The sequence below is a fragment of the Hemiscyllium ocellatum genome, chromosome 4 (genome assembly GCF_020745735.1).
Source record: "Hemiscyllium ocellatum isolate sHemOce1 chromosome 4, sHemOce1.pat.X.cur, whole genome shotgun sequence".
In the NCBI taxonomy this organism is placed as follows: Eukaryota; Metazoa; Chordata; class Chondrichthyes; order Orectolobiformes; family Hemiscylliidae; genus Hemiscyllium; species Hemiscyllium ocellatum.
In genome coordinates, this window is record NC_083404.1 from 51492322 (window position 1) to 51519480 (window position 27159).

Here is a 27159-nt window from a genome sequence, read left to right on the forward strand (position 1 = left end):
AATTTAATACTTTTACTTCCTATTTGAAAACAGACATCTACTATTTCATTATTTTTAAGAACAGCTACAGCATGAATATTAACTTTCCCGGAACAGAAAAATAAAAATTCACCTTTACTTCTTCCATATTCTTCAGCATCTCACTTAGATACTTGTAATAGTCACCAGATCTCGTAAGAAGTTCTATGTAACGAGACTGTAGATCTGCAGACTAAATGAAAACAAAGAGTAATTTTATAACAACATGGCTACTTTAAGGATTATTTCTGGAACTATATGATGATTATTGAATTCAGACCCCAGTGAGATAGGATCTCAAACCATGAACTTTGGATGACTAGCTTAACATCATAAGTATTGTTACTAAATCCAGTGACCTATAGCAACTGCCAGATTCAGTGCCAGATTTTAAATGACAATTTGTTGGTTATTCTCTTCACTTTATATCACCATCTAAGAAAGCTTTCTACTATTTGTATTGCATTTCATAGGTTTTCTTTCTGAAGAAGAAAATGACTGTCAACCAGGGACATGCAGTCTCAGAAAACTTGTTCTGGGAAGCACATACTAGCTATCGCAAATTCCAACAACTGGACGATGCATAAGTAAAACATAGGAGGTTGGGACTGAAATGCACCAATGGGAAACTTAGAAAAGTAAAACAAAAATGAGGTAGATTTATTTTACCTAGCTTAAGACTTGCATTCCTTCCAAGATGTGATGTCCAGAACTGCTCTCAATATTCAGAGCATAGTAGAGGTAAAATAAGACTTCCCCTTTCTTGTACTTTAGTCATTAGGTATAAAGTCAAGTATTTCAATGGTCTAGTTTAATCACTTTCTGCACTTGTTCATGAAACATTAATAATAATTGTACCTAGACCCAAAGTTTGTTCAGACCTTCATGGTATCTGGCTTTTCACCATTTAGAAGGTACCTTATTCCAATCTTATCTCCAAAATGGATAAGTTCATATTTCCTAACGTGATATCCATTTGTAATAGTTCTATCTGTTCAATTAAAAAGTGTTAATATCTCTGGAGTTTGTATGCATTCATTCACACAGTTTATTATGCTCCCAACCTTTGTCACTTTGGATATGTGGTCATCTACTTTAAGTTATTAATAGATACAATGTATAGTTGAGACCCCACTGCAGGCCTTAGATCATACCCTGCCAAATAGAGAAACTGCCCATTACATCTACTCTGTCTTCTACACTATTCAGCCAATTTCCTAACTGGGTCAATAGCTTGCCAACAATTTTATTCACTTCAGTTATCAGATTCTGAGGGCCTTTTGTGAATGCCATCAGGAACACCATATGAAAGATATCCACAGACATTACCCTGCCCTTGAATTCAGTCACCTCTTCAAAAATAATTCACTAATCTTTGTCACAAATGATTTACTTTATACAAGTAATGCTGATACTCTGATCAGTTCAAAGTTTTCAAGTTGGCTAGTCACCCTGTCCTTAAACATAGAGTCCTGAGAGATGAAATGCCCCATAATTCCCTGACTGTGCTCTCTCAGCTTCCTAAAAGAGTGGAGGAATGGGTACAAATTTCTACATTAAAAGGAACAGTTCCTAAAACAAGATGACTTATGATTCCAGTTAAGGCATCTGTAATGTTCTCATTTAATTTTCTTAATCTCAGGGAAGGAAGTGATCTAATCTCACTCTTCAGTATCATTACATGAGAACAGAAGTTGTGTGTGTTCTGCCTAGAGAATTTATAACAATGGGTATTGGTTCCAGATCAGGGGAAACACATAAGGGCTGCAATAACCAGAAACATCTTCACTGAAGCAGTTAATGTCCAAATGCAGTAAGATCTGCGCAATATCATGGCTTGGGCTGAAAACAGGCAATAACATTCACACCATACAAATGCCAGGCAATATTTATTGGCAGTAAGAGACGAAGTAACAAAGTAACAATCACGCAACATTCAAAGGCATTATCATCACTGAATCAACATCCTGGGGGTCATCATTGACCAGAAACTGAACTGAACTTGCCATATAATAGAATAGCTAAAAGAGGTCAGAGGTAGAGAAATGCTAGAGTAAGTAGCTTACTTCCTGACTCCCTAAAGCCTGTCAAACATCTACAAGGCACAAGTCAGGAGTGTGATGGAATATTTCCCATTTGCCTGGATAAGTGCAGCTCTAACAATGCTTAAGAAAGTTGACACCATCTAGCATAAAGCAATCCACTTACTTGAGAAAGGATGTACTGGCACTAGAGGGGGTGCAGAGGAGGTTCACTAGGTAGATCTTGAGTTGAGGAGGTTGGCTTATGAGGAAAGACTGAGTAGGGTGGGATCATATTTGGAAGAATGATGGAGGATATTACAGAAACATATAAAATTATGAAGGAAATAGTTAAGGTAGAGGATATTTCCACTGGTAGGTGAAACTAGGACATAGCCTCAAGATTAGGGGAACAGATTTAGGACTAAATTGAGAAGGAACTTCTTCACCCAGAGAGTTATGAATCTGTGGAATTCCCTGCCCCAGTATTACTTCAGTAGATGTTTTTAAAGCTAAGATAGATTTTTTTTGGACAATTAAGGAATTAAGGGTTACGGTGAGAAGGCGGGTAAGTGGAGCTGAGGCCATGAAAAGGTCAGCTGTGACCTTACTGAATGGTGGAACAGATTCAAAAGGGACAAATGGCTTACTCCTGCCTCTAGTTCTTCTGTTCTTATCTGGCATCACATCCGCAGATATCCACAGTCTCCTCCACCAATTCTCAGTAGCAGCTGTGTGTACCATCTACAAGATGCACTGCAGTAATTCACCAAAACATCTGAGACAGAACCTTCCAAACACATGACCACTTGCATCTCTAAGGACAAATGCAGTAAATACATGGGAAGACCACCACTTGCAAGTATCCCTCCAAGCCAAACACCATCCTGATTTGAAAATATACATCAATTCTTTCAATGTCATTGGCACTGTGGGTCTTTCAACAGCACACTGTCTTCAGCAGTTCACCATTAACTCAAGGGCAACTAGGGATGGGCAATAAATCCTAGTAGACCATCTCAAGTGGATAAAAGACTCACCCAGTTGTGTATGTTGTATTTCTCCACTTCAATGGGCCATGGATACTCAAGTCAGAGTATATTCAAGGCTGATTGGTAGAATCTTTGGACGCAAAGGGAATCAAGGAATCTAATCAAGGAGCAGGTTTGAAGGTTAGTATGGCATCCCCCTGCTCCTTATTTGACCCTTAATTAAGAATAGCAGACAGCCTTAAGATTTGGAAAGACAATCAGAACACGCATGTTAAAGGTCAGCCAGCAAACCGAACATGAATGCTGTCTGCTCTGAGGGAATTGGAGAAGGAGACGGCAACACAAGACAAGGACACCATATTGCTGATTTGATCAGAAACTGCTTCATCAGCACAATCACTGATGTAAGTGATAAGCAACATCGAAAACATTTGTTTGATCACCTCAAATGCATCTCATGGTCTGCCAATTTCCTGCATAACTGCAAACACTGCATGCAGTCCATAGGTAACATTTCACAGCTTTCCATCTACTAATCACTTTTATAGTAAGAACAAAAGAACCAAACAGCACAGGAACAAGCCCTTCGGCCCTTCAGCCTGCATGGACACATTTTGATCTTCAATATTAAAACTGCCCTTACTTACAGGATCTATATCCCTCTATTCCCTGCCTATTCATGTATTAATCCAGGTGTTTCTTGAATGCTGCTACTGTGTCTGCTTCCACCACCTCCTTTGGCAGGCACTCAAAACCGTTTGTGTCAAAAACATGCCTTGCACATCTCTTTTAAACTTCCCCTCTCGCACCTTGAACCAGTGTCCCGTAGTAATTCACTTATTGGCTTCCCATCACTAATGCAAGAGTTGCTGCCACCACTCAGAAGTCACATCCAGTAGAAGTGCTGGAGGCAGGAATATCTCTGAAAACTGGCCTATTAAATCTTTTTAAAAATAATGTTCCTCTCTCATTCTGCTCCAACTATGCTTCTGGATTGCTGGGAATCGTTTTCAGAAAGCACTTTCATTCCCTAATGTCATGCTTTGTCTGCACCTCTGAGATGATGTTTCTCAAGACAGAAACAGTGACTCACAATATCCCCCAAACATCCACATGCTTCGATTGCAGAACATCAACCAAAGTGCCACCCATACATAAACATAAAGGTGAAATAAATTAACTGAAGGATTAAAAATAAGCTAGCTTAATTAAACACATGGACTAATTAAATAAATAAAGAGTTATGTTTATATACGTGTATAGTCATCAATAGCTTTCTTTATTTTGTCACAGAAAGTGTGAGTCACTTAAATGGCTGGCATTTAGAAAGGGGTGGTAGGTACACCCTTAGTGCCACTAGAAAGGAATCATGACTCCGTGGCAGTGCAGGATTGCTGATATAGTTTCATCAAGAATGGATCTGAACAATTTGAAAGGGAACTCACATGTGGTGGTGTTTCCATGTACCTGTCCTTGTCCTTCTAGGAGGTAGATGCTATTGTCAAAGGCGATTTACTGCAGTGGATCTTTAGATAGTACACATTGTATGTTGGAGGTAGAGTTGAAGTGAATGTGGTGCCAATCAACTGGGGCAACTTTGTTCTGGATGGTGTCAAGTTTCCAAAATGTTACTAAAGTTGAACTTATCCAGGCAACTGGAGAGAATTCTATCATGCTCCTGACCTGGGTCTTGTGGATGGTGGAGAGGCTTTGGGAATTTAGGACGTGAGTTACTTGTGGCAGGATTTATAGATTCTGATCTACTCTTTTTAGCGAATGTACTTATTTTTAAAAAAAACACACATTTCTCTTCAGTTTCTGGTCAATTAAGAAGATGTTGATAATGGGGGATTCAGTGATGGCAGAGCCATTCAACATCAAAGAGAGATGGTTAGATTGTCTCTTGTTGGACATGGTTATAGCTTGGCACCTAAGTGGCAAGTAACACTGGCACCCCATAGTTACACCGGCACCCCATAGTTACATCAGGCCTGGATGATCTAATCTTGATTTATGTGGACATGACATTTATCTGTAACATAAACTACCACAAGTAATGGAAAAGCAGCACATTCTTACCACACTGAACTCAATTTCCAACTTTTGCATGCGGGCAGATACTATACAGATTCCTGCTGAAGGGCTTGTGCCCAAAACGTCGATTCTCCTGCTCCTTGGATGCTGCCTGACCTGCTGTGCTTTTCTAGCACCACACTCTCGACTCAGATATGATACACCCGGTCTGATTTGCCTTTCCACAAATGAACTGTAAATTGGACGAGGTATGCAAGACTATTGGTGTACATTATCCAGTTTGCCACTGTGTCCAGAGTGAAAATTGCCACATGGAAATTTCACTTAACGGAATGAAAATCAATAATGACACAAAAGGCCAGCCTGATCAATATGCATTTGAGCATGGACTCAAAAAGAGTACACTGGGAAATGTGAAAGGAGAAGATGTCATTGCTGATTTCACACCTTATTAAATATGTCAATAGAATATCAGACAGGCTCTCCTATGGACAAACATTCGACCTCAGAATTTAACTCTGCACTACACCCAGATGATCCTTTTTTGTCCAAACACAAGCACATACAGAAGAAAATTTATCTCATTAATTTCTCACTAGAAAGTATGAGGAATTGGTGAATATTAACTTACATATAACACCAATAGGTTTAATTGGTGTTCACCCTTTAAAATTAATGATCTAAATGATGAATTAGCTGAGAAAACATGAAGGTTGTACAAACAACTGCAAACAAATGCTTAACAACTAGTCGTAACATCTTACTTGATGACCATCATATAACTTATAGAAAATGATTCCATGGTATCTTTCAAATACAGAAATAAAGTATATGGAAGCATAACAGAGGTGTGGAAAAGAAATCTGACATAAGCTGCTTGACAACAGTGTAGCCTGCAGTGTAACTTGGAAAATGCTAACAGTGGGATTGAATTTCTTTGGGCTTTTCCTGATCTTTCACTAGAACTTTGGTACAAATCCTGATGAAACACCATTGAAGGCCATTCACACCATTAGGCTCCACATTTTGGCTGCTCTTAGACTGAAGTTAGGGGCTATAGTCAGGAGACATCTTTAGAAATTATTGGTGAATTTCTCAATTTATGGTCAATTTTAATACTGAAAAATAAAGCAAACAAAATGCTGGTGCTCATTTCTGAAGTGGAAGAAAAACAAACAAACTCTAAAAGTTGTTTAAATTCAGTCATGCTTTTAACATTATTGTTTGCTCCCTACAATGGAAGTTGGTGCATGATGGATGGAGGTTGGAATTTTAACCAGTAGTTCTCTCTAAAATAAGACTGAAATTGAAAAACCAGGTTTACACCTTAAAACAAATTAATAATAAAGCGGGAAAATTACTGTAGGTTGTAGGAGTAGCCAGATGGTTAATGGTTTAAATAAAGAAGGAGGTTTGTGCTCACATTCAAAAAGTGAACAAAGAATGCTGTATGAAGAGCTTAAACATTCAATTATTAATAAAAATTAAAGAAACTTCTGATCTTTAAAACTAGGGAGATAGATTGCAGAATACTGCAGCTTCAGACAAAAGTAGTGAACAAGTAAATGGTTTACACACCTCATGAAGAATTTTACTGGAAATTGATTGTGCCAGCTGCCTCTTGATGGGAATATTAAGCAGTGTTTCCAGACCAGCACTGTACGATGCCAATTGCAGCTCATAATCCTGTTCCACAAATAAGATTATGCATATGAGACATCCCACTCTCACATACAAAATAATACTTTTCAGTCCATATTGGAGTTTCTTACCTTCACTGATGTTGCACATAGGTCTGCATGTTTTTGGTAGGCTTCGACATTACCTCTTTTGCCCTTTATTTCAGCATACAACTTCTATTCAACAATAATAAAAGAATATTAGCACCAACCTGGAAGACGATATAAAATTAGCCCATTTCGGTAATAATATTCAACAGTAGGCAACTGAATAATATATTTTCAGAATTGACGCATATTTGATTTAAAATGTAAACTCTATTCCTCTCTCAAAAAATCCTCAGTACTCTAAACAGGCTTTTGACTAAAGGTCAAGAAATTCCTTCCTATACTTCTCCACATGACAAGCACTGTCTGAAGCCTTCTTAGTTGAGAACTTTGCAACCTTCCTCTTCAACCAGGTTTCTGTCATTTGTCTTAATAAGTGTCAAAGCCTGACAACACTTCAATAACACACAGTCGGACATATAACAATGCTAAACATGCCACATAAGTGCAATTTGTCGAAAACCCCCTGGTTTGTGTTTTCTCATAATACGTCTTTACTAATGCTTCAGGCCTAAAAGGACTCAGCAGCAGGCATAGGCCAGTCAGGGTAACTGGGTGCATTTGGTGTTTGGAAAGCCTTGAACTCAGCTGCACTCTGACAGACAACGGAGCCAAGAGGAAGGAAAAATATTAATGTTCATATGGTCGGTTTCAAGTGAAAAGATGTCAATGAGTTTCCTATCTCACTGCTGGTGCTGTGTAGAGGGATATGAAAAACTAGACTGATGTGTAATGGATAACATAATGTTAAGAGTGTGTGTGTGTGTGTGTGTGTGTGTGTGTGTGTGTGTGTGTGTGTGTGTGTGTGTGAGAGAGAGAGAGCGAGAGACAGCATGAAAGAGAGAGAGCGAGAGAACGAAATCATGTGTGTGTTCATCCCCAAGGTCCTGAATGTATTTTAAATGTGGGCCAGTCTACAATCCATGGTCCATATGTTCGATTGAAAGAGATGGTGAAGCAATGAACATTTACTCTTTCTAAAATAAATCAGACAAAAATTTCTGGAGCTTGCACCAATGCAATTAAATCTAGAAAACTAAAATTTACTGCTCCAGCCATGCTGCTCTTCCATTAGAATCAACATGATAGCATCTGACCAACAGACTGAAATTGAAAGCCAACCAAGAATGTTTTCAGCTTTGGAGAATTTTAAAAAATTTTTAAATTGTTTTTGTCTGTTATCTCTCTCACACACGCATATATAATCTCATCTGCCTTTCTTCTTTATTTTGCTTTCAGAAAATGGTTTAGATTTCCTGGCTTGGACTTTTCATGTCTTGGAGATGATTCTTCAAACTGATTGGTCTGCCAAATTGCATCACATCTAATACAAGTTCAAAAGTGCCCCCCCCCCCCCATCTGTAGGTCTCTGCATAAGTATAATGAATCATTTAATAATTCATACTCTCCAATATCAACATCAAAGCAAAAGAAATACTGAATGTCCAATACTGTAATTAGTATTTTGTAGAAATATGCAGCCATGATTACAATTAGTTTTCACATTGTGATTTAGTACAAGGTATAATCTGGAAATTTCATTACATTGGGCTATCTAGATTTAACCGTTAAAATTGGTTTGTTAAGTAATACAATGAAAGGACAGTCATTTTATAAGAAAGCAAATGCTATAAAATGTTAATTGGCATACCAACCTTCTGCTCATTTAGCTGATCCACAATTGCATTTGTGTCCCCAAATCTGTTGACCTGCAACCCATCCTGTTTCTGTTTTGTTGCATCAATCCACTTGCTCAGATTCTGAAACAAATCTCTATAGTCTTTTAGCTGCCTATATTCCTTGTCTAGATCCAAGTATCTGCATAATAAAAGCAAAGAAAGTCTAATTCCACAAGAATAATAATACTTTTTTTAAAAAAATGATTTAACTATTAGCTAATGTGATGAGTTTTCTTGTGAATTATTATGCAACCAAGTTATATTCTGAATGTTTCGCATGACAACCTCAGGAAGGTTGAGGTTCTAGCAAGGAACTACAGGAGATGCATGTCTGAGTAAGGTCATTTGGATTAGTTAATTTGAACATGGCTTTGGAACATATATTATGCATTGTTCATTCCAATATTTCAAATTTACAGTGCAATGACAATTATTACAGTGCAATGAGTATTATACTTTGAAGACTTTGATCCCTGTTCTGAGGGCTTCAAGAAATTCAGACACAGGTACCTCGACTTTCAATTTATCACAGATCTAAACACCCTCTCAACCTCTTTTCAAGTATATCATAATTATAGTCAATGCAATTTGAGAAAGGTTCAGGAGTCCACCCATACCCCTCACCTGCATTTCTTCCTGCAAAGCAAGAATGCAAGTGATGAGAGTTTAATTATTTAATTCCTGTGTTAAGAAATACTGAGCTTATATTTTCTCATCACTGAATCTCAAGGTCCCTTCTTTGCTGGCTCTATGATAAGAGAACAGCCTAGGGTTGGCTGAGCCTCAAGTCAGTCAAGGAGTCAAAAGAGGACATACAATCAGAAGGCTAATACTGAACAGTTAGTGTGCAAAAAAAAAGTGACCCAAAGCCTCATCACTATGGCTCCAGCTGCCAAGGTGGAGACTTTCCTTCAAGCTGGAATTCTTACCTTATTTTTTAATGTATCAGCCCCAAAAGATTGACACACAGAAACAAATCCTACATGGAAACATTTTCCAGCAGGATTTGGTGCTGTTACAGTGCATCTCTCGGCATACAATGAAGTAGATTTGGTGCAAACATAATCTAGTAGTTATTTTTTTGTTTGAACATACAATATAGGAGTATATGTAGGCCATTCAGCCCATCAAATGAGATCATGGCTGATTAATAATCCTTAATTCCACTTTGCTGCTTTTTATCCATAACCCTCGATTCCCTTAATGAATAGCAATTTGCCTATTTCAGCTGTGAATGCACTTAACTTCGACAGCCATCTGCAGTAAAGAAATCCACAGGATCACCATTGTTAGAAAATTCACCCACATCTCTGTCTTAAACAGACTATTCCTTATTCTGAGATTATGTTTACCTATCCCTAAGAATTTTATGTTTTTGATTGTTGTTTTTTAAAAAATTCCCATTCCTCTTAAATACCACTAATCGTTGTCATATTATAGGAGTTTTCTTTCAATTTGATCACTTCCATAACTCCTTAACCATGGTTAACGATGGTTGACTTATCCACTTCCTAAAATCCTTCTTCCTCTCTGGGATACATCTTTGCTGTGCATTGTATACCTTCAACATCTCCTCAATCTAGAACTGAAACTTAGATCTTAACACCATAAGACATAGGAGCAGAAATTAGGCCATACAGCCCATCGAGTCTGCTCTACCATCCAATCATGGCTAAGTTTCTCATCCCCATTCTCCCGCTTTCTCCTCGGAACCCTTGATCCCTCTTGACAAATCAAGAAGCTATCTATTTGAGTCTTAAATACACTCAATAACCTGGCCTCCACAGCCTTCTGTGGCAGTGAATTCCATAGATTCATCACTCTCTGGCTGAAGAAGTGTCTCCTTATCTCCATTCTAAAAGGTCTTCCCTTTATTACAAGGCTGTACTCCATGATCCTAGTCTCTCCTACCAGTTGAAACATCTTCCCAACATCCACTCTGTCCATGCCATCCAATATTCGTTAAGTTTCAATTAGATCTCGCCCTATCCTTCTAAACTCCATCTAGCACAGACCCAGAGTCCTCAGATGTGCCTCATATGTTAAGCTTTTCACTCCTGGAACCATTCTCATGAACGTCCTCTGAATACACTCCACGGCCAGTACATCCTTCGTAGAGATAGGAGGCCCAAAACTGCTCACAATACTCCAAATGTGGTCTGACCGGATCCTTATAGAGCCACTACATCTCTGCTTTAATATTCAAGTCCTCTCAAAATAAATGCCATCATTGCATTTGCCTTCTTGACTACTGACTCAACCTGCAATTTTACTTTGAAAGAATCCTGGCCTAGAACTCCCAAATCCCTTGCACTTCAGACTTCTGAATTTTCTCCCCATTAAGAAAACAGTCCATGCCTCTATTCTTCTTACCAAAGTGCATAACCTCACACTTTCTCACCTTGTACTCCATCTGCCCCTTCTTTTCCCACTCTCCTAATCTATCTAAATCCTTCTGCAGTCTCCCCTCCCCCTCCGTGCTACCTCTCCCTTTATCTATTGTTCAATAGTCTTCTTATAGTTTTTGGAAAATTCAGTCTTCCAGGACCCTCGATAACATTGGATTTGAACCTTCAATCTCATCATTCAGGTTAACTTTGTCACAAAACAGAGCCAAAACAATATAATCAAATAAGTTATTTTCTTTCATAGATCAGCAATACCCAACCTGCTGTCAATTTCTTTGTTAATTCTCTGCCATCGGTCAGATAGCTGTGTGACTTTTTCATTGTATTTAGTGAGGTCTATGTCACACTTGTAGAAAGATGGCATGATGTCATCATTGATCCGAAGGGATTCCTGCATATTTTGCTGCATTGACATGATTAAGTTCCTCTTCTGATCCAGTTCACCCTTCATTTTCTAAAAAAAAGTGCAAAACATTAAATGAGTTTTGTTCAAAAACAAAAAAGGACTGGGTACTATTTATCCGACTTCCACATTACACAATCCGACTTTTCGTTCAAAACATTGCCGCAAGCTAGGTTAGCCAGCATGAAACTAGCAGGGCACGACAGAGTAGACCAGCGAGAGCAGAGGAATCTTATGCCATTTTCTGGACTATTCTTTCTTAAAACAAAAACCTATTTGTTAGCTGGAAGCACGGTTATATTTGCTTATTGAATTAAAAAAGGGAGACAGGAATTCAGGTGCTGCACTGCTGAGAGGGTCTGTCTAAAGTAGAGACCGAACTTTAGAGAACTGTAACTAGAAGTATGTGTTTGCAGACCATCTGTAAGTTCCTGGGGTTTTCAGATTCTGTTGTGGACATGCTGGTGGACCAGGGCTGGAATATGAGCAACACCCTTTCAACCTTATAAACATGCTTGAAATACCTGTTTAACATCTCACTCATGTTTTGTCTGTTTTTACTTGGAAGGAATATTATTTTACAAATACTTCTAAAATTGTAATGGTTCTTAAGTGACAGTAGAGTTTTGAAATATTCTGGATTATGAAAAATGCTGAAGAAATACAAATCTCTATTGGGCAGAAAGAAATCAGAAGGATGTGAAGTGTAGGTAAGCCATCTAACCAATCGAGCCTGCATCAACATTCAATTAGATTGCCGCATACCCATACGAAACACATCAAAAGATGCAATGATATTCTTCAGAAATTTATCAATTTTTGTTTTCCCTCATCCTCTGAGGTCAGAGATTCCAACAAAACACCACCCCCTGGGTGAAGAGAGTCTTCTCATCTCAGTTTTAAATGGCCTATCCTTCTTTCTGAGATTATGTCCCCTGGAAGTAGACTCACTTGCTGGCAAAATGCTCTATGGTTACCTTGTCATTCCCTGTAAGAATTTTATAAGTTTAAATCTCTTATTCTTCAAAGTTCCAGAGAATGCAAGCTCAGTTTCCATAATCTCTTCTCATAAAACAATGCCATCGTCCCAAGGATGAGTATGATGTACATATGTTGCACACGTATGGTGAGTATATCCTTTCTTAGATAAAGACGGCAAATACAATACACCAGATGTGGTCTCACCAAGACTCTATACAACTGCTAAAAGCATCTTTACTTCTGTACTCAAATCACCTTGCAATGATTTGCCTTTCGTATTGATTATTGCACCTGCCTGCTAATTTTTAGTGACTTATGGAGTAGAACATTCACGTCCTGTTGTACCACCACTTTCCAGCCACTCAGTATTTATGAAATATCATGTCTGAATTTTTCTAACAAAGTGGATCATTTCTTCACATTATATTCCACCTACCATGTTCTCGCCCATTCACTGAGCCAATATCCAAATTTGCTTGAAGCCTCCTTGCATCTTCCTCCCAACCTCCATTTCCACATAGTTTTTTTGAAATCAGCAAAGTTAGACGTATGAGAATTGTATTCACATCCAACTTATTAATATAGATTGTGAATAGTTGTGGATCAGCACTGATCCTTGCAGTACCCTACGCCTTACAACTAACATCCTGAGAATGATCCTGCTATATCAAATATATGAATATTTCTATTGTGTTTACCGTCTGCTGATATCCTATAAAAACACATGTTAAATATGTCACTTCTTTCAAGGCTGTTGAAAAATCTGAAGAAAAAGATGTATAAAAAAACAATAATAGTAAAACTTTCTGCTAGGTTTCAGGATGCTTTGGCCATTAGTTTTGGTAGGAAGATTTACAATCTTTTTTATCCAAAATAAAAAAGCATACATTTGCAACCTAAATAAAGAGATTCCCAGACAAAAGAGAACTAAATGTTAAATGGAAATTGTGTTTTGTCAGAGATCAACGAGAAACTCACCAACTTAAAAAAGGGGCGCTGAGATTGGATGAGAGAGACAGAATGCTAATGGCATTGGAAAACCCCTTGATCACCAGGCTAGAGAAGGGTAGGAAACGAAACTGACATTTCAATGAGTTGCAATTGCAAGCTATAGCAAGTGAACAAGTGGATGAAAGAGTAGGCTTAGCTGCATCAGCTGTCTCAATGAAATGATCAACCAACACAGATTTTGAGAGTGTATGAATGGCCATTGTGTCAAGTTATCAGAGATGGCAACATCCATGGAATTTTAACTGAGCATGAGGTGGCATATTTAGAGGATTGGGTAGCATGAGAATGTTATGAAAATATAATAACATGACCTCAGAAGCGAATAATTTGTTCTTTTGAAATAGAAATGCTGAATCCTTTACTGCCCCAACTGAATATTTTATTATGTTAAGATATAGTCTTAATAAATGTTTGGGTCATTTATGTTCTATGCTGAATTCCAAGGTCAGCAAAGCTCTTGAAATAATTAAACTGAGGGGGATTTGAAATTTGTTACAGATTAATATTGAGAAATAATTAAGAAATCCATTTTATGCTAAAAGATTGCCACACTGCTTCCATTGTTAGTCCTGTATTTGAAATCTTACAACTGAGAAAACCTTTCAAATGCAACTGACATACAGTATCTGTAAGATACCAATGAATCTGTAAGCAGTGAGTAAAGCAGCATTGGACTAGTTAAGAACCATATGCTTATTCTTTTCTGTGGAAAGGAATAGATAAAATAGCTTATATTGTTACTTATATCGAAACCTACACTGTAGAGCCTTTGATTTTTAGTATTTGTATCAACAATACCTAGTGGAAAACCAAGAGCAAGGCTAAATGTCATGAAGGAGGTTATGTGGAGCCTGGTCAGTTGAGCATTAAAGCAAAATCATTGTAATGAAAGATTGAGAGATCAACCAGATCTGCATCTGGAGGGTTGACTGTAAAACGCGCATCGTCTATGACTGCATCTTATATAATCACATCATTAGCCCAGGTATGTTGATTAATTTAATAAACCTTCAATGACTTAAAGTCATAGAGATGCACAGCACAGAAACAGACCCTTAAGTTCAACTCATGTATGCCAACCAGATATCCTAAAATAATCTATTCCCATTCACCAGCATTTGGCCCATATCCCTCTAAACCCATCCTATTTATGTACCCATCCAGATGCTTTTTAAATTTGTAATTGAACCTGCCTCCATCGCTTCCTCTGGCAGCTCATTCCATACTCGCACCACCCTCTGCCTGAGAAATTGCCCCTTAGGCCCTTTTTAGATCTTTCCCTCTCACCCTAACCTATGCCCTCTAGTTTTGGACTCACCTACCCTGGGAAAAAGACCTTGCCTATTCACTGTATCCACGACTCTCAATTTTATAAACCTCTATAAGGTCACCCTTCAGCCTCTGACACTCCAAGGAAAAAAGCCTCAGTCTATTTATCCTCTCCCTATACCTCAAACCCTTTAAACCTGGCAACATCTTTTAAATCTTTTCTGCACCCTTTCAAGTTTGACAGCATCTTTCCTATAGCAGGGAAACCAGAATTGAATGCAGTATTTTAAAAGTGGCCTAACCAAAAACCTGTACAACCGCAAAATGACATCCTAACTCTTGTACTCAATGCCCTGACCAATAAAGGCAAGTGTATCAAAAACCTTTTTCACTACCCTGCCCACCTATGACTCCACTTTCAAACAACTATGAATCTGCAACCCAAGGTTTCTTTGTTCAGCAACAATCCTCAAGATTTGACTGTATGTTAAATGCATTTTGGAGTAAAGTTATAAACTGCAGTCCATTTATGTAATACTGCAAAATTCATATTCTTAACAAACATTAGCCTGTTGTTGATCCACTGACCACTATTAGAATATTTACCTCTGTTCAGTGAGTATAGGTTCAATCTTGGGTGGAACCCTCTGCATAGCTTAAAAAAAACTTTACACTCAATATTAAGACTTTCATTCCAAAAATGATCATTTTGTATTGCAGGGGGTATGCTTGTTTACTGAGATGTACCTCAGTGATAAGTTCTCATAGTAGATTACATTGTCTTTTTAGAAATCACAGTGAATAAAATAGGCAAGTTCCACAATCATTAGACAACTCACTCCAGCAAATGAATCAACCACTTGAAGGAGCAGAAAACTACTTCTAATGTCTTCTGGAAGAGAACTAAAAGTAACATAAGCAGTTTTGATAAGATTCGGTTTACCTTCAGATTGTTTCTGTACGACTCTATTTTATCCAAACTCATCGGGACGGTTTCCTCTTCAGTTAATCTCGCTTCATAAACTTTTATCACATCCTCTGCCTCAAGAATATTTTGGAAGAGTAACTTCAAGGCCTTCATTCTAAAAATAAATCAATGCAATTAGATTAGATTGCCTACAGCATGGAAACAGACCCTTCGACCCAACAAGTCTACACTGACCCTCCGAAGAGTAACCCACCCAGACCCATTCCCCGTCCCTATATTTATCCCTGACTAATGCACCTAACACTATGGGCAATTTAGCATGGCCAATTCACCTAACCCACACATCTTTGGACTATGGGAGGAAACCTACGCAGACACAGGGAGAATGTGCAAACTCCACACAGACAGACAGAGACGCAGATTCCCGAGGCGGGAATCAAATTCCGGTCCCTGGTGCTAAGCCACCGTGCCACCATAAATGAGTGCTATCATGCAAAAATATAACAACAAGCAATTAACAATGACTGAGTAAAACTTTCCAACATTATTGTTACCAGGCTCAGAGATGGAAATCAGAGCCCCTGGTGCAGCTGTGACTTGGGGCCTAGATATCCAAGCTTGGCATAGTGGGTCCTGCCCCACACAGCAGACCATAGATCTCTGGATCCTGCTTACTGAGCACTGATGCACCCCACTGACTCAAGCACTGTCTCAGATATTTTCTGAGAAAGGTCAAAACAGGCAACTGCAGGCTTTGATTTTGTGTTACCAATAACAACAATGCATGGAGTGCTCTTGTTGTTGGATATCAGCAAGGGTCTTGCAACTTTTTGATGCACACTGTGGTGTATGAGCTCCAGCTTTATTTCCAAATAGCAAGCAAGAATCCACAATGATTTTATGTTTGAAGTCCACTAAATATGAAATTATTATGCTTTAAAATGTTAGCCCAGAATTTCTGAGCAAAAGAGGCTTCCTCTGCCAATCCATAAAGGCCATGGAAAAGAAATCAATGGACTGAATCTTTAGGATGAAAATTTCTAAAATTTTGTTTTTAAATTAAATCCAAGCTTTTAGCATGATTGATCAGGTTTTTGATCAAAATATTGTAATTTTGAAAAATAGCCATTTAGTTTCAAAGGTTACATTTTAAAAATATTGTAACTTTAAGCAAATTTCTAATGCCTTTTTACTGCTGTGACTGTTAGCCACATTTCAGTTACGCTTGGTGTCAAGATAGCCAACACGGGAAAGGAACATTGCTTTAAGGTAATTGACATTCTCGTCATGGGGCTCTCAGTAAGTGATCACACAGATCTGCTCTGTTGAATGTGAAGTGCAGCCTACTTAGGGTTGTCATCTGATGGTTATCAGATTTTACATTTGGAGCTGCTGGACACCATTGATTGAAAAAAGATTCCAATCGCAGAAACCTACACTAGACAAAAGATTTAAGCAAAAGAAAGAAATGTATTTTTGACAATTATGTCACCATGAAATATATTTGTATATTATATTATATGAACACACACTCGATCTGTTGTGGTTGTATTCACATTAGTTAAAATGGTATAAAACATGGTTAACACTTTCTTCACTCACCTCTCTAAATAGGCAGATGAAAAATCACTGCCATTCTTCAGTCTCTGGCCTATCAGACCAAATTCTGTTTCAAAATATCCTCTTGACTCACTTGATGCATTGGGCGAGTTATACCACCTTTTCTGTAGGCTGACAAAGTCATCATCAATTGTATTCAACTCATCTTGTGCAAGCTGTACAAGTCAAAAGTGAAAATAAAAATTAGGACACAGACAAAAATTCAACGTTCATTTTATCTGAATCTGAATTTAAATGCAACATATTCTGTAAAAATTCAGAACAGCTTTTGAACTTAGTGATAGTCTAAAAGCCTGATACAATTTCCAAAACGTGGTGCACAAAGACCAAGCAACTAGCAATGGTCTGTTACTTCATTTTTATGTTAATAACCAATTTTATTCTGTTTCTTCTTATTCAGAAGGAACTCAGAACAAGTTTAATTTTGTCAATTTTGTACCCATCATGATCAATGTTGCTAACAGTGTCTAACAAAGTATATTCTTATTTTACACCTACCTTCAAATTAATTGGAAAATCATCCACTTTGGAATGGTAGCTAAATATCAGAATTTCTCTACTCCAAGCCTGTGATTTTGTATTCATTAAATTTAAAGCTGAGTATCAGTTAGCTGTTAGAATAATAAGCAATATTGAGGACCTCAAGATTCAACCCATTTAAAGTTAACACCTCCAAGAAAATCAGATTCAAAAAACTCATTAAGAGAGCCCAATAATTGAATAATCAAAATTTAAGTGTTTTCTTGTCACTACAAGACTGCTACTGGGAGAATGTAGCCATTTCAATTACAAAACTCCCTCTAATCTGCTACTCCACATCTTGGGCCTAATCTAAAATTAGTTCTTTTTTGGAAATAACATTGTTATTTAGTTCTCATTTCAAGACAGAAGGCTAGTGTTTAATAAAGCTGGTTTTACATTGTTGATGGCCTACATCCAGAAGGCTTTGCTTAAGACTGACCAAAATCATTTAACATTGCTGACCTCTGCCCCTTGCAGAAGAAGGAAGGCTTCATTCTATTTAATTTGGGTTGAGTCGAGAGGTGAAAAGACAGTATCTTAATGGCAAAAGCTAGATTGGCAGATGTTCTGTTCTGTTCAGATAAAAATGGCATATTGGGAAGAGCAAACAAATGAAAATTAGGCAGGACAGGACAAATGTCATGTGCATAGGTAATGCTGGCTTTCTGTTCTTGGTATTTAATTGAAAGAAAAAAAACATGTAGCCTTCATGACTGTCCAATGTTCCCGTATGCAGTCTATTCAGTGTTACGATGGATTCACACTTTATCCTTTTTGGGGCGCACGAGTTTGAAGAATTGCACAGACATATTGGAACTTTAAAAAAAAAAATCAAAAAAACATTGGAACTTTATTATTAAACAAGGCATTTCTTAGAAACTACATGCCTTCAGATAATTACTGCCTTGGTTGCTTGAACTCACTTCAGGAAAAACACCTGACTATTTTTACAGCTGGGTTTTTTTGGCAGTTCTAATTGAACTGTACTTTTGCATTTTGGATTTCAGTTGGAATTGGGTTTGTGAAACATTCTGTTTCTACAGCAGCTTTTGTGAATCCAGTATGAAAACAGTTTGTCCTCTTGAAGCATCATTGGAAAGCTCCTCAATACTGTAATTTTCTGAGTAAGCTGCATTTGCCCAGAGCCTGCTGTCAGCCAATTTATCATCAGCGCAAATTAGAGTCAGGTTGAGGGAACAGAGGCTTGTTCTAGTTTTCACATCCATGGCTCATGGAGATTAACGTTCACATGTTCAAGTGCAGTTCCTGGAAAACACCTGATTTTTACTGGTGTGATGCCAAGCTAAACATGACTTATGGACTTGACACTTCAGTAGGAAAAAATTAAAGCTGCATGATTTGTTTGAGGGATAGGGGAAGCTTTTTGGATAAGTACAGGGACACCATTTGAAGCAGTAACACCCCTTTGGAAGAGAGTAGATGAACTCCGGGATTGTTAACAGTAAACATGACAGCTGCTAAAAAGTGGATAAACACTTGGAACTGTCAAGCTATCAAGGCATTTAAAACATTTGGCAATTAAATGTTTGAGGAAACAGTCTGCAGTTTCAATAAAAAAAAGCAATGCTGATAGTTTCTTCTGTCTTTTAACTCAAGTCCAAGGGCATTATAGGGTTTGTCTCCAGTACTGATTTTACACCTTGTCATTCTCATAATGAGATACCTGTCAGGTCCAAATGATCATAATGTCTTTAATCTGGGCTATGAATCCAAGTCTTTGTTTTAATCACACATTATATTGTTGAAGAATTCAAAATGCAGCCTTTTGAATAAAACATAACAAAGTCATCAAAGATGCTTAAGAACTTCATTTTGTTTCATCTCACAACAGGCCAGACATCAGGTCATGGTGCATATTGTATGAGTATCTCAGCATGGTGCTGAAATCTGCTCATGGTAGATAATTGGATGAAGGGCACAGGAGCAGTAAAGTGTGAATACAGCATAAATCATGAAGGAGTACACAGGTTTCTGATTCTTCACACTTACCTCTAACTCAGACATCCTTTGTGCAAAGTCCATGTGTGCATCAGCATCAATGAGGAGATGTATTTTTTGCATCATTTTATACTCATTCTGTTCCAAACGACGACGTATCTTTTGGAGCTCCTGTTGGAAATTCACGTCAACCTTTGGTGGTGCTAATTGCGGTGGTGCTGCAATAGTTTGTACTATTACTGGTCCCGTATTTCAAGACAATATAAAAGACTGGTATTAGAAAAAGCAATAACTAGGAAGGGCAATACATTCACAGAACACACAAACATTGCCTCATAGCCAGTCTCATCAAGCAAATGACCATTCACAAAAGAATTCAAATGTCCAGAGAGAAAACAAAATTTGTTTTCTTAACACACCAATCCCTCAAAATGCAAAACAATTCTGAAATATTTAATGCAATCTTGCAAACTGTACAAACCTTTCCCATTCTTTTTTAAATGAGATTCATACAATTCCATCAATATAGCAGCACCCTGCTACATATGGTAATAGATTAACTGAACTATTCTTATCTTAAATTCTTTTAATTCCATTCTTAATCAGGTAGTTACTAAACTGTTTTAATAAGTTAATCTTGATGTCATGATATGACATTTCAGCTTTCTGTAGATGGTGGGGGACATGGGACAAAAGTGACAGAAAACCTGGGAGGCAAGAAATGTTTTGAATTTCAATCTGAGGCTAAAAGAAAATAAAGAATTCCTGATCTGGAGATCAGCTGTGGACCTTTCTGCAGAACTGGAATTGAAACATTAATGCTAGTTTCTCTCCACAGATGCTGCCAAACTTGCTGAGTTTCTGAAGCAATTTCAATTTCTGTTTGCTTGTGGCTTGTTGATCTTGCAAGCAACTAAAATACTCTTAACATTGATTATGGAGAGTTATCTTTCATCTTTGAAATTATACAGGGCATTAAAGAAATATAAAGGCATCACAGTGAATGTTACAAACCACGATCATTTTTTCTTTCTTCCTCCAAAACAGTCACCAAGTTTACGTAGTGCGTCTTGCTTGAGCCAAAATCAGATTCTAATTTTCTCTTATCTGCATCAGTGAAATATTCTGAAGTTTTGCTGTACATCTGGAAAGTTTGAAAGTTCTTTTCCAGATTTTTAATGACAAGTTCATAATCCTCACGAGACATTGTCCGTAACTGAAAAAACACAAAGCAGGGATATTAATTGCAGGAGAAATTTTTTTGATTTAATTCCCCTAGCAATTCACATCAGCTCTTCGGTGGGGAGAGCTTTAGATAAGCTCCTCACTATTTATGGTAAAGATTGGAAAATCAGGAGTAACATAATCTCAAATTTCTGATATGCATTCCTAAAACAGGCAGGCTCTTCATGAGAAGAGATCAAATATGTCCTCATAAGCTGCAAATGTTGAATAAACAGGTTGTGCATTTTCATTTCCATCTCATCTTCCAATTTTTAAAAATTACTTACACAAATATTTTAAGAGCAATCACACAATGGAGAGAATAGATGGTCTTTTGACACTACAGATAAATCCATAAACTAACAGAGGCAGATGATTCACTGAAGCCTAACAGATCATTAGCATGGATCTTATTGTTAATGGCAAAGGAAGGGTACTGTACACTGACTTCAAAAGAAAGTTACATCAAAAGATCTAAGGATTCTTGTGGTGGGAATCTGGTGCTAAGTCAAAGGGTATATCTTCACATGCAGCAGACATGTCATCACCAGTCAGGCAGACAAGGAAACCAGAATAGAAACAGAGGAACAGAGGTAGGCCATTCAGTTAGTCGAGTCTGCCCCAACATTTAACATGATTATAGCTGATCAAACGCTTCGACTCCTTTTACTCCCCATCCCCATAACCATGTATGCCACTAGCAATCAAAAATTAAAAATATTGAATGTCTGAGCTTCCACAGCGTCTGTGTTAGAGAATTCCAAAAATTCACACCCCTCTGAATAAGTGGCACCTCCCTAATTTGTGCCCTCTGACTTTTAGACTCCTCAACTAGGAGAAACATTTTACACATCGATCCCTTTGAGCATTTTATGGATTTGACCGAGATCACCCCTTATTTTCCTCAAATCTAGAGAATACAGGCCCAGCTTGCCCAACCTCTCTTCAGAGATCAGTCCCACCATCCCAAGAACAAATGTGGTGAACCTTCATTGCACTCCCTCTATTCCCTGGAATGATTGGCTTGTCTTATGAGGAAAGATTGGACAGGCAGTCTGACTTTTACTAGAATTCAGAAGAGAAGAGGGCAATTTGATTTAAATTTAACAGATGGATGTAGAAAGAATATTTCCTCTTGTGTGAGTGAATATAGAACTCTTTTGAATAGGAGGCATTCTTTGAAGGCATAGATAAAGAGATTTTATTTCCTCAGAGATGGTTGAGAATTTTTCAATCACTCTGCTTCAGAAGCAGTGGAGACAATATCTTTAATGGCAGAGGTGAATTGATTTTATAGCCTAACAAGAATCTAAGGTTATTAGAGGTAGATAGAAATGTGGAATTTAGAATCAGAGATGTACAGCACGGAAATAGACCCTTGGGTCCAACCCGTCCATGCCGAATAGATATTCCAACTCAACCTAGTCCCACTTGCCAGCACCCGGCCCATATCCCTCCAAACCCCTCCTATTCATATACCCATCCAGATGCCTTTTAAATGCTGCAATTGTACTAGCCTTCACCACTTCCTCTGGCAGCTCATTCCATACATGTACCATACAAATCTTCTCAAAACTCGCTAGTACCATCCTTTGCATGAAAAAGTTGCCTCATAGGTCTTTTTTATTTCTTTCTCCTCTCACTCTAAATCTATGCCTCTAGTTCTGGACTCCTCCACCCAGGAAGAGACCTTGTCTATTTATCCTATCGATACCCCTTGTGTTTTTGTAAACCTTTATAAAGGTCACCCTTCAGCCTCCGACGCTCCAGGGAAAGCAGCCCCAGCCTATTCAACGTCTTCCTATAGCTCAATTCCTCCAACCTTGGCAACATCCTTGTAAATATTTTATAAATCCTTCCAAGTTTCACAACATCCTTCTGATAGGAAGGAGACCAGAATTGCACGCAATATTCCAAAAGTGGCCTCACCAATGTCCTGTACAGCCACAACATGACCTCCCAACTCCTGTACTCAATACTCTGACCAATAAAGGAAAGCATACCAAATGCCATCTTCACTATCCTTTCTACCCACGACTCCACTTTCAGGGAGCTATGAACCTGCATTCCAAGGTCTCTTTGTTCAGCAACATTCCCTAGGACCTTACCATTAAGTATATAAGTCCTACTAAGATTTGCTTTTCCAAAATGCAACAGCTCAGATTTATCTAAATTCAACTCCACTGCCACTTCTCAGCCCATTGGCCCATCTGATCAAGATTCCATTGTAATCTGAGGTAACCTTCTTCGCTGTCCACTACTCCTCCCATTTAAAACATGATTTTATTGAACTTGAAGGGCCAAATGGCTCCTAATCTGCATGTTTGTACATCAGAAACAGGAAGTTAAAAGCACTTCAAATTCTTTACTATTAATCTAAATTTTCAGAGAACAAAATTCAATTGTAGAATTGACTGTATTAAGATAACAGGTTAAAAAAAGACAGAATTTTTAAAGAATAAGTTTTTGCTACCAGAGTAATGGAATCTAACGTCCCACAAAACAGAGTAAGCTTTTCAGTGTAGTAAGAGTACAATTAAAAAGTGGTTTTTATAAAGTTAGTATTTATAAAGTGGATTTTATACCAAATCAGTATTTTTCAAGTTAGCACATTGCTAAAAATTCAGTTACATCTCGTTTCACAATGTGCTAACTTTTACAGAAGGATTAATCGCATAAATGTGGACATTTTCACCAAATCATGATTGCAGCCCCAGGAACTTTTATAGTGCACCATGTGAATGTGGATGACCCAACTGCAACATCTGAACTTCTACATTTACCTTGTGTTCATTCGGATTCCTGAAGGTGCTTCACTGCAATAATGATGGCAAGTGCTGACAGTATGCCTATTATTAATATTATTATTGCAGCCAAATCCATAACTATTTCTAGTCTTTCCTTCCTCTAGGAAAAAGGTGCTCCCCTCTCCAGTAGGGATACCATATACAACTAATGTGGAACTTCAGTCTCTCCCATTAAATCAAGAGTGAATGACATACACTTTTGCCACGTTTGTACGATGTATTACCTTATTTACTTTCATTAACTTCCTCCAAATAAATAAAATTTCAGGAATAAAAATTTATTTTGAAGGCCTTACCACTGACATGGTCCAACTGCGTATCTTTTCAACGTCCATCATGCAGTATTGCCAAGACACCAAGCTCTTCATGTTAATGTACAATTGATTCCACAGAGCAAGGATAGCTTCATAGTATTGATCAATTCTGATTTCAAAAGATATAAAAAAAGCACCATTTATTAATTAACAAAGCACCCAAAATTGTATTTGAAACTTAGCGTGACAAATAAAGGAACAAGGATGGAGTTTCCTACTTGTTTGCAAGGTCAATTGCACCAGAATTTGGAGGTGGGATGAGAAGACAAACCGATGGAACCATCATTTCCATTCCCCCAGGTCCTATCACTCTCCACTTGCTGCGTTGGCTGTTGTCCAATAAAATGCATTCATCTCCCCGATGAACAACCCTCTAAAAGTTGTGAATCAAAGAAAATTACTATATTAGGATTAACACAAAATTATGTTTTTTTAAATTATATCACCTTAAAGTATCCATAAGGGAGTACATTTCATAAGTCCTAAGCATATTGGTTCCAATAAACCACAGGAAACAAAAACCATCCACACAGCGCCAGCAACCTGAATTCCATTCCACTATTCGGCACTTTTCTGTGTGGAGTTTACACATTCTCCCAAGCCTGCGTAGTTTCCTCCGTGTGATCCAGTTTTCTCCCACAGTCAAAAAGATATGCAGGTTAGATGGATTGGACATGGTAAATTATCCAAAGTGTCCAGGGATGCGCAGGCTCGGTGAATTTGCCATGGCAGATAAAGAGTTATGGGAAATGGGTGGGCTATTCTTCGGTGGTTTGGTGCAGTCTCAATGGGATAAATGGCCTCTTGCTGCACTGTAGTGAGTCTATGATTTACCTATACCAAACACACTTCAGTATTTGGTAAAAGGGTTCCTGGGAGATACTTTTAATTTGAATCTCAAATGACTCTCAATTGCTAACGTAAAAAGCTCTAATGCAGTCTATTCCACCTATTCAAAATTGCTGAATTTCAATCAGTTGATAATTAAGGTTGCATTAAAAATAGTCTTCAATTAAGCTTAATTACAATTGCTTATTCAAATTACTGGGCAATTCAAAATTCATAAAATATTGATTGTACAGTACTTTTGTTTTATACATACGTAGGTATTGTACATTGCTGGCAAGGCCAACATTTATTGCTAACATAATTGCCCTTGAGTTGAGTAGCTGGCTAGACTACTTCAGAAGGCAGTTAATAGTCAACCATATTGCTGTGTAGGCTCAAATGTTGGTATAAGTAGACCCAGGTAAGATTGGTAATGACCTTTCCTACAGGGAACCAGGTGGCTATTTATAACACATGGACAATGACTACATGGTTGCTATTAGACCAGTTTTCTAATTCCAGATGTTTACTGAATTCACATTTCACCATCTGCCATGGTTGGATTGGAACCCATGTCCCTAGAACATTAGTCTGGGACTCTGGATCACTAGTCCAGTGACATCACCACTGTGCCACCACCTCCCCATTAACATCATCAAAAAAAGAACTACAGACATAATCTAAAGCTGAAAAGAATGCATTTATAAATGAATGATACTGTTAGACAATTTGATAGCACAGCAAACAAACATATATGCCACTAACATCATAATGGACTTGATCCAACCTGAGTCAGAGCAGTTTCAGCATAACTCTTTTGAACTGATGATACTAACTTCAGCATAAATGTGACCTCAAAATTTCATGAAAAAAAAAAGCCACAAAACTTCCCTGAGTTATGTCCAGTTCACACATTGGTTACTTAGTTATCACATCCAAAAGGTTAATTATGTTGTTTGATTATTGCAAAGTCGCCATATTTTCATGGTTAATTTTACACTTAAGTGAGTAAATATGGATATAATTCAAAAAGGAAATCAAGGTAAATTTAAAGATATAACACTTAAATTGAACTTTTCTGTTGCCCAATCTATGAGTATTGAGGAAAGATTTGAATAGTTTCAACTTTAAACTTAAAATTACACGACGAGAATTTCTCATTTTCACTGGACATTTCCCATTTAGACTCAGAGTCATAAAGATGTGTAGCATAGAAATTGGGTCAATTCATCCAAACTTTGCATAAAAACCTTTCCCCTTAGGTTGCTTTTAAACTTTTCCCCCTCTCACCATAAACCTATGCCCTCAAGTTCTGGACTCCCCACACCCGAGGGAAAAGACTTTATCTATTTACCCTATCTATGCCGCTCATGATTTTATAAACTTCCAAAAGGTCACCCCTCAACCTCCAATGATCTAGGGAAAACAGCCCCAGCTTATTCAACCTCTCCCTATAGCTCAAACCCTCCAACCCTGGCAACATGCTTATAAATTTGTTCATAGGAAGGAGACCAGAATTGCACACAATATTCCAAAGGTGGCCTAACCAATGTCCTGTTCAGCCACAACATGACCTCCCAACTCTAATACTCAATGCTCTGACCAATAAAGGAAAGCATACCAAACACCTTCTTCACTATCCTATCTACCTGCGACTCCACTTTCAAGGAATTAGGAACCTGCACTTCATGGTATTTTTGCTCAGCAACACACCCCAGGTCTTTATCATTAAGTGTACAAGTCCTGCTCTGATTTGCCTTTCCAAATGCAGCACCTCAAATTTATCTAAAGTAAACTCTATTTGCCACTCCTTGGCCCATCTGATCAAGATCCCGTTGTACTCTAAAGTAACCTGTCCACTACACTTCCGATTTTGGAGTCATCTGCCAATTTACGAACCATATCTCTTATGTATACATCCAAATCATTCATATAAATGATGAAAAACAGTGCACCCAACAACAAATCCTTGTGGCACACCACGAGTCACAGACCTCCAGACTAAAATGCAACCCTCCACCACCACTCCGTCTTCTATCTTTGAACCAGTTCTATATCCAAATGGCTAGTTCTCCCTGTATTCCATGAGGTCTAACCTTGCTAACCAGTCTACCATGAAGAACCTTGTCAAAGCCTTACATAAGCTCAAAGATCACATCCACCACTCTGTCCTCATCAATTCTCTTGGTTACTTCTTCAAAAAAAACTTAAATCAAGTTAGTGAGACATGATTTCCCATACACAAAGCCATGTTGACTATCCCTATCAGCCCTTGCCTTTCCTAATACATGTAAATTCTGACCTTCAGATTTCCCTTCAACAACTTGTCCACCAATGTCAGGCTCACTGGTCTA

General features: G+C 37.9%; 1 protein-coding gene across 3 annotated transcripts in view; it reads right to left on the minus strand.

Moving 5' to 3' along the window:
* LOC132813460 (desmoplakin-like) overlaps nucleotides 1-27159 on the minus strand; it is a 71946-nt gene that overhangs the window by 14976 nt on the left and 29811 nt on the right. For 2 of the 3 annotated variants that reach the window (XM_060823156.1, XM_060823162.1), the window contains exons 12-22: nucleotides 24196-24350; nucleotides 23960-24086; nucleotides 20646-20848; nucleotides 19684-19876; nucleotides 17134-17306; nucleotides 15547-15685; nucleotides 11200-11393; nucleotides 8508-8670; nucleotides 6838-6921; nucleotides 6644-6751; nucleotides 113-211 (exon numbers count right to left, since the gene is read on the minus strand). In XM_060823156.1, the coding sequence (XP_060679139.1) occupies nucleotides 113-211; nucleotides 6644-6751; nucleotides 6838-6921; nucleotides 8508-8670; nucleotides 11200-11393; nucleotides 15547-15685; nucleotides 17134-17306; nucleotides 19684-19876; nucleotides 20646-20848; nucleotides 23960-24086; nucleotides 24196-24350 (1638 nt within the window). The remainder of the gene's footprint in view (nucleotides 1-112; nucleotides 212-6643; nucleotides 6752-6837; nucleotides 6922-8507; nucleotides 8671-11199; nucleotides 11394-15546; nucleotides 15686-17133; nucleotides 17307-19683; nucleotides 19877-20645; nucleotides 20849-23959; nucleotides 24087-24195; nucleotides 24351-27159) is intronic. The other variant, XM_060823161.1, reaches the window with a different exon arrangement.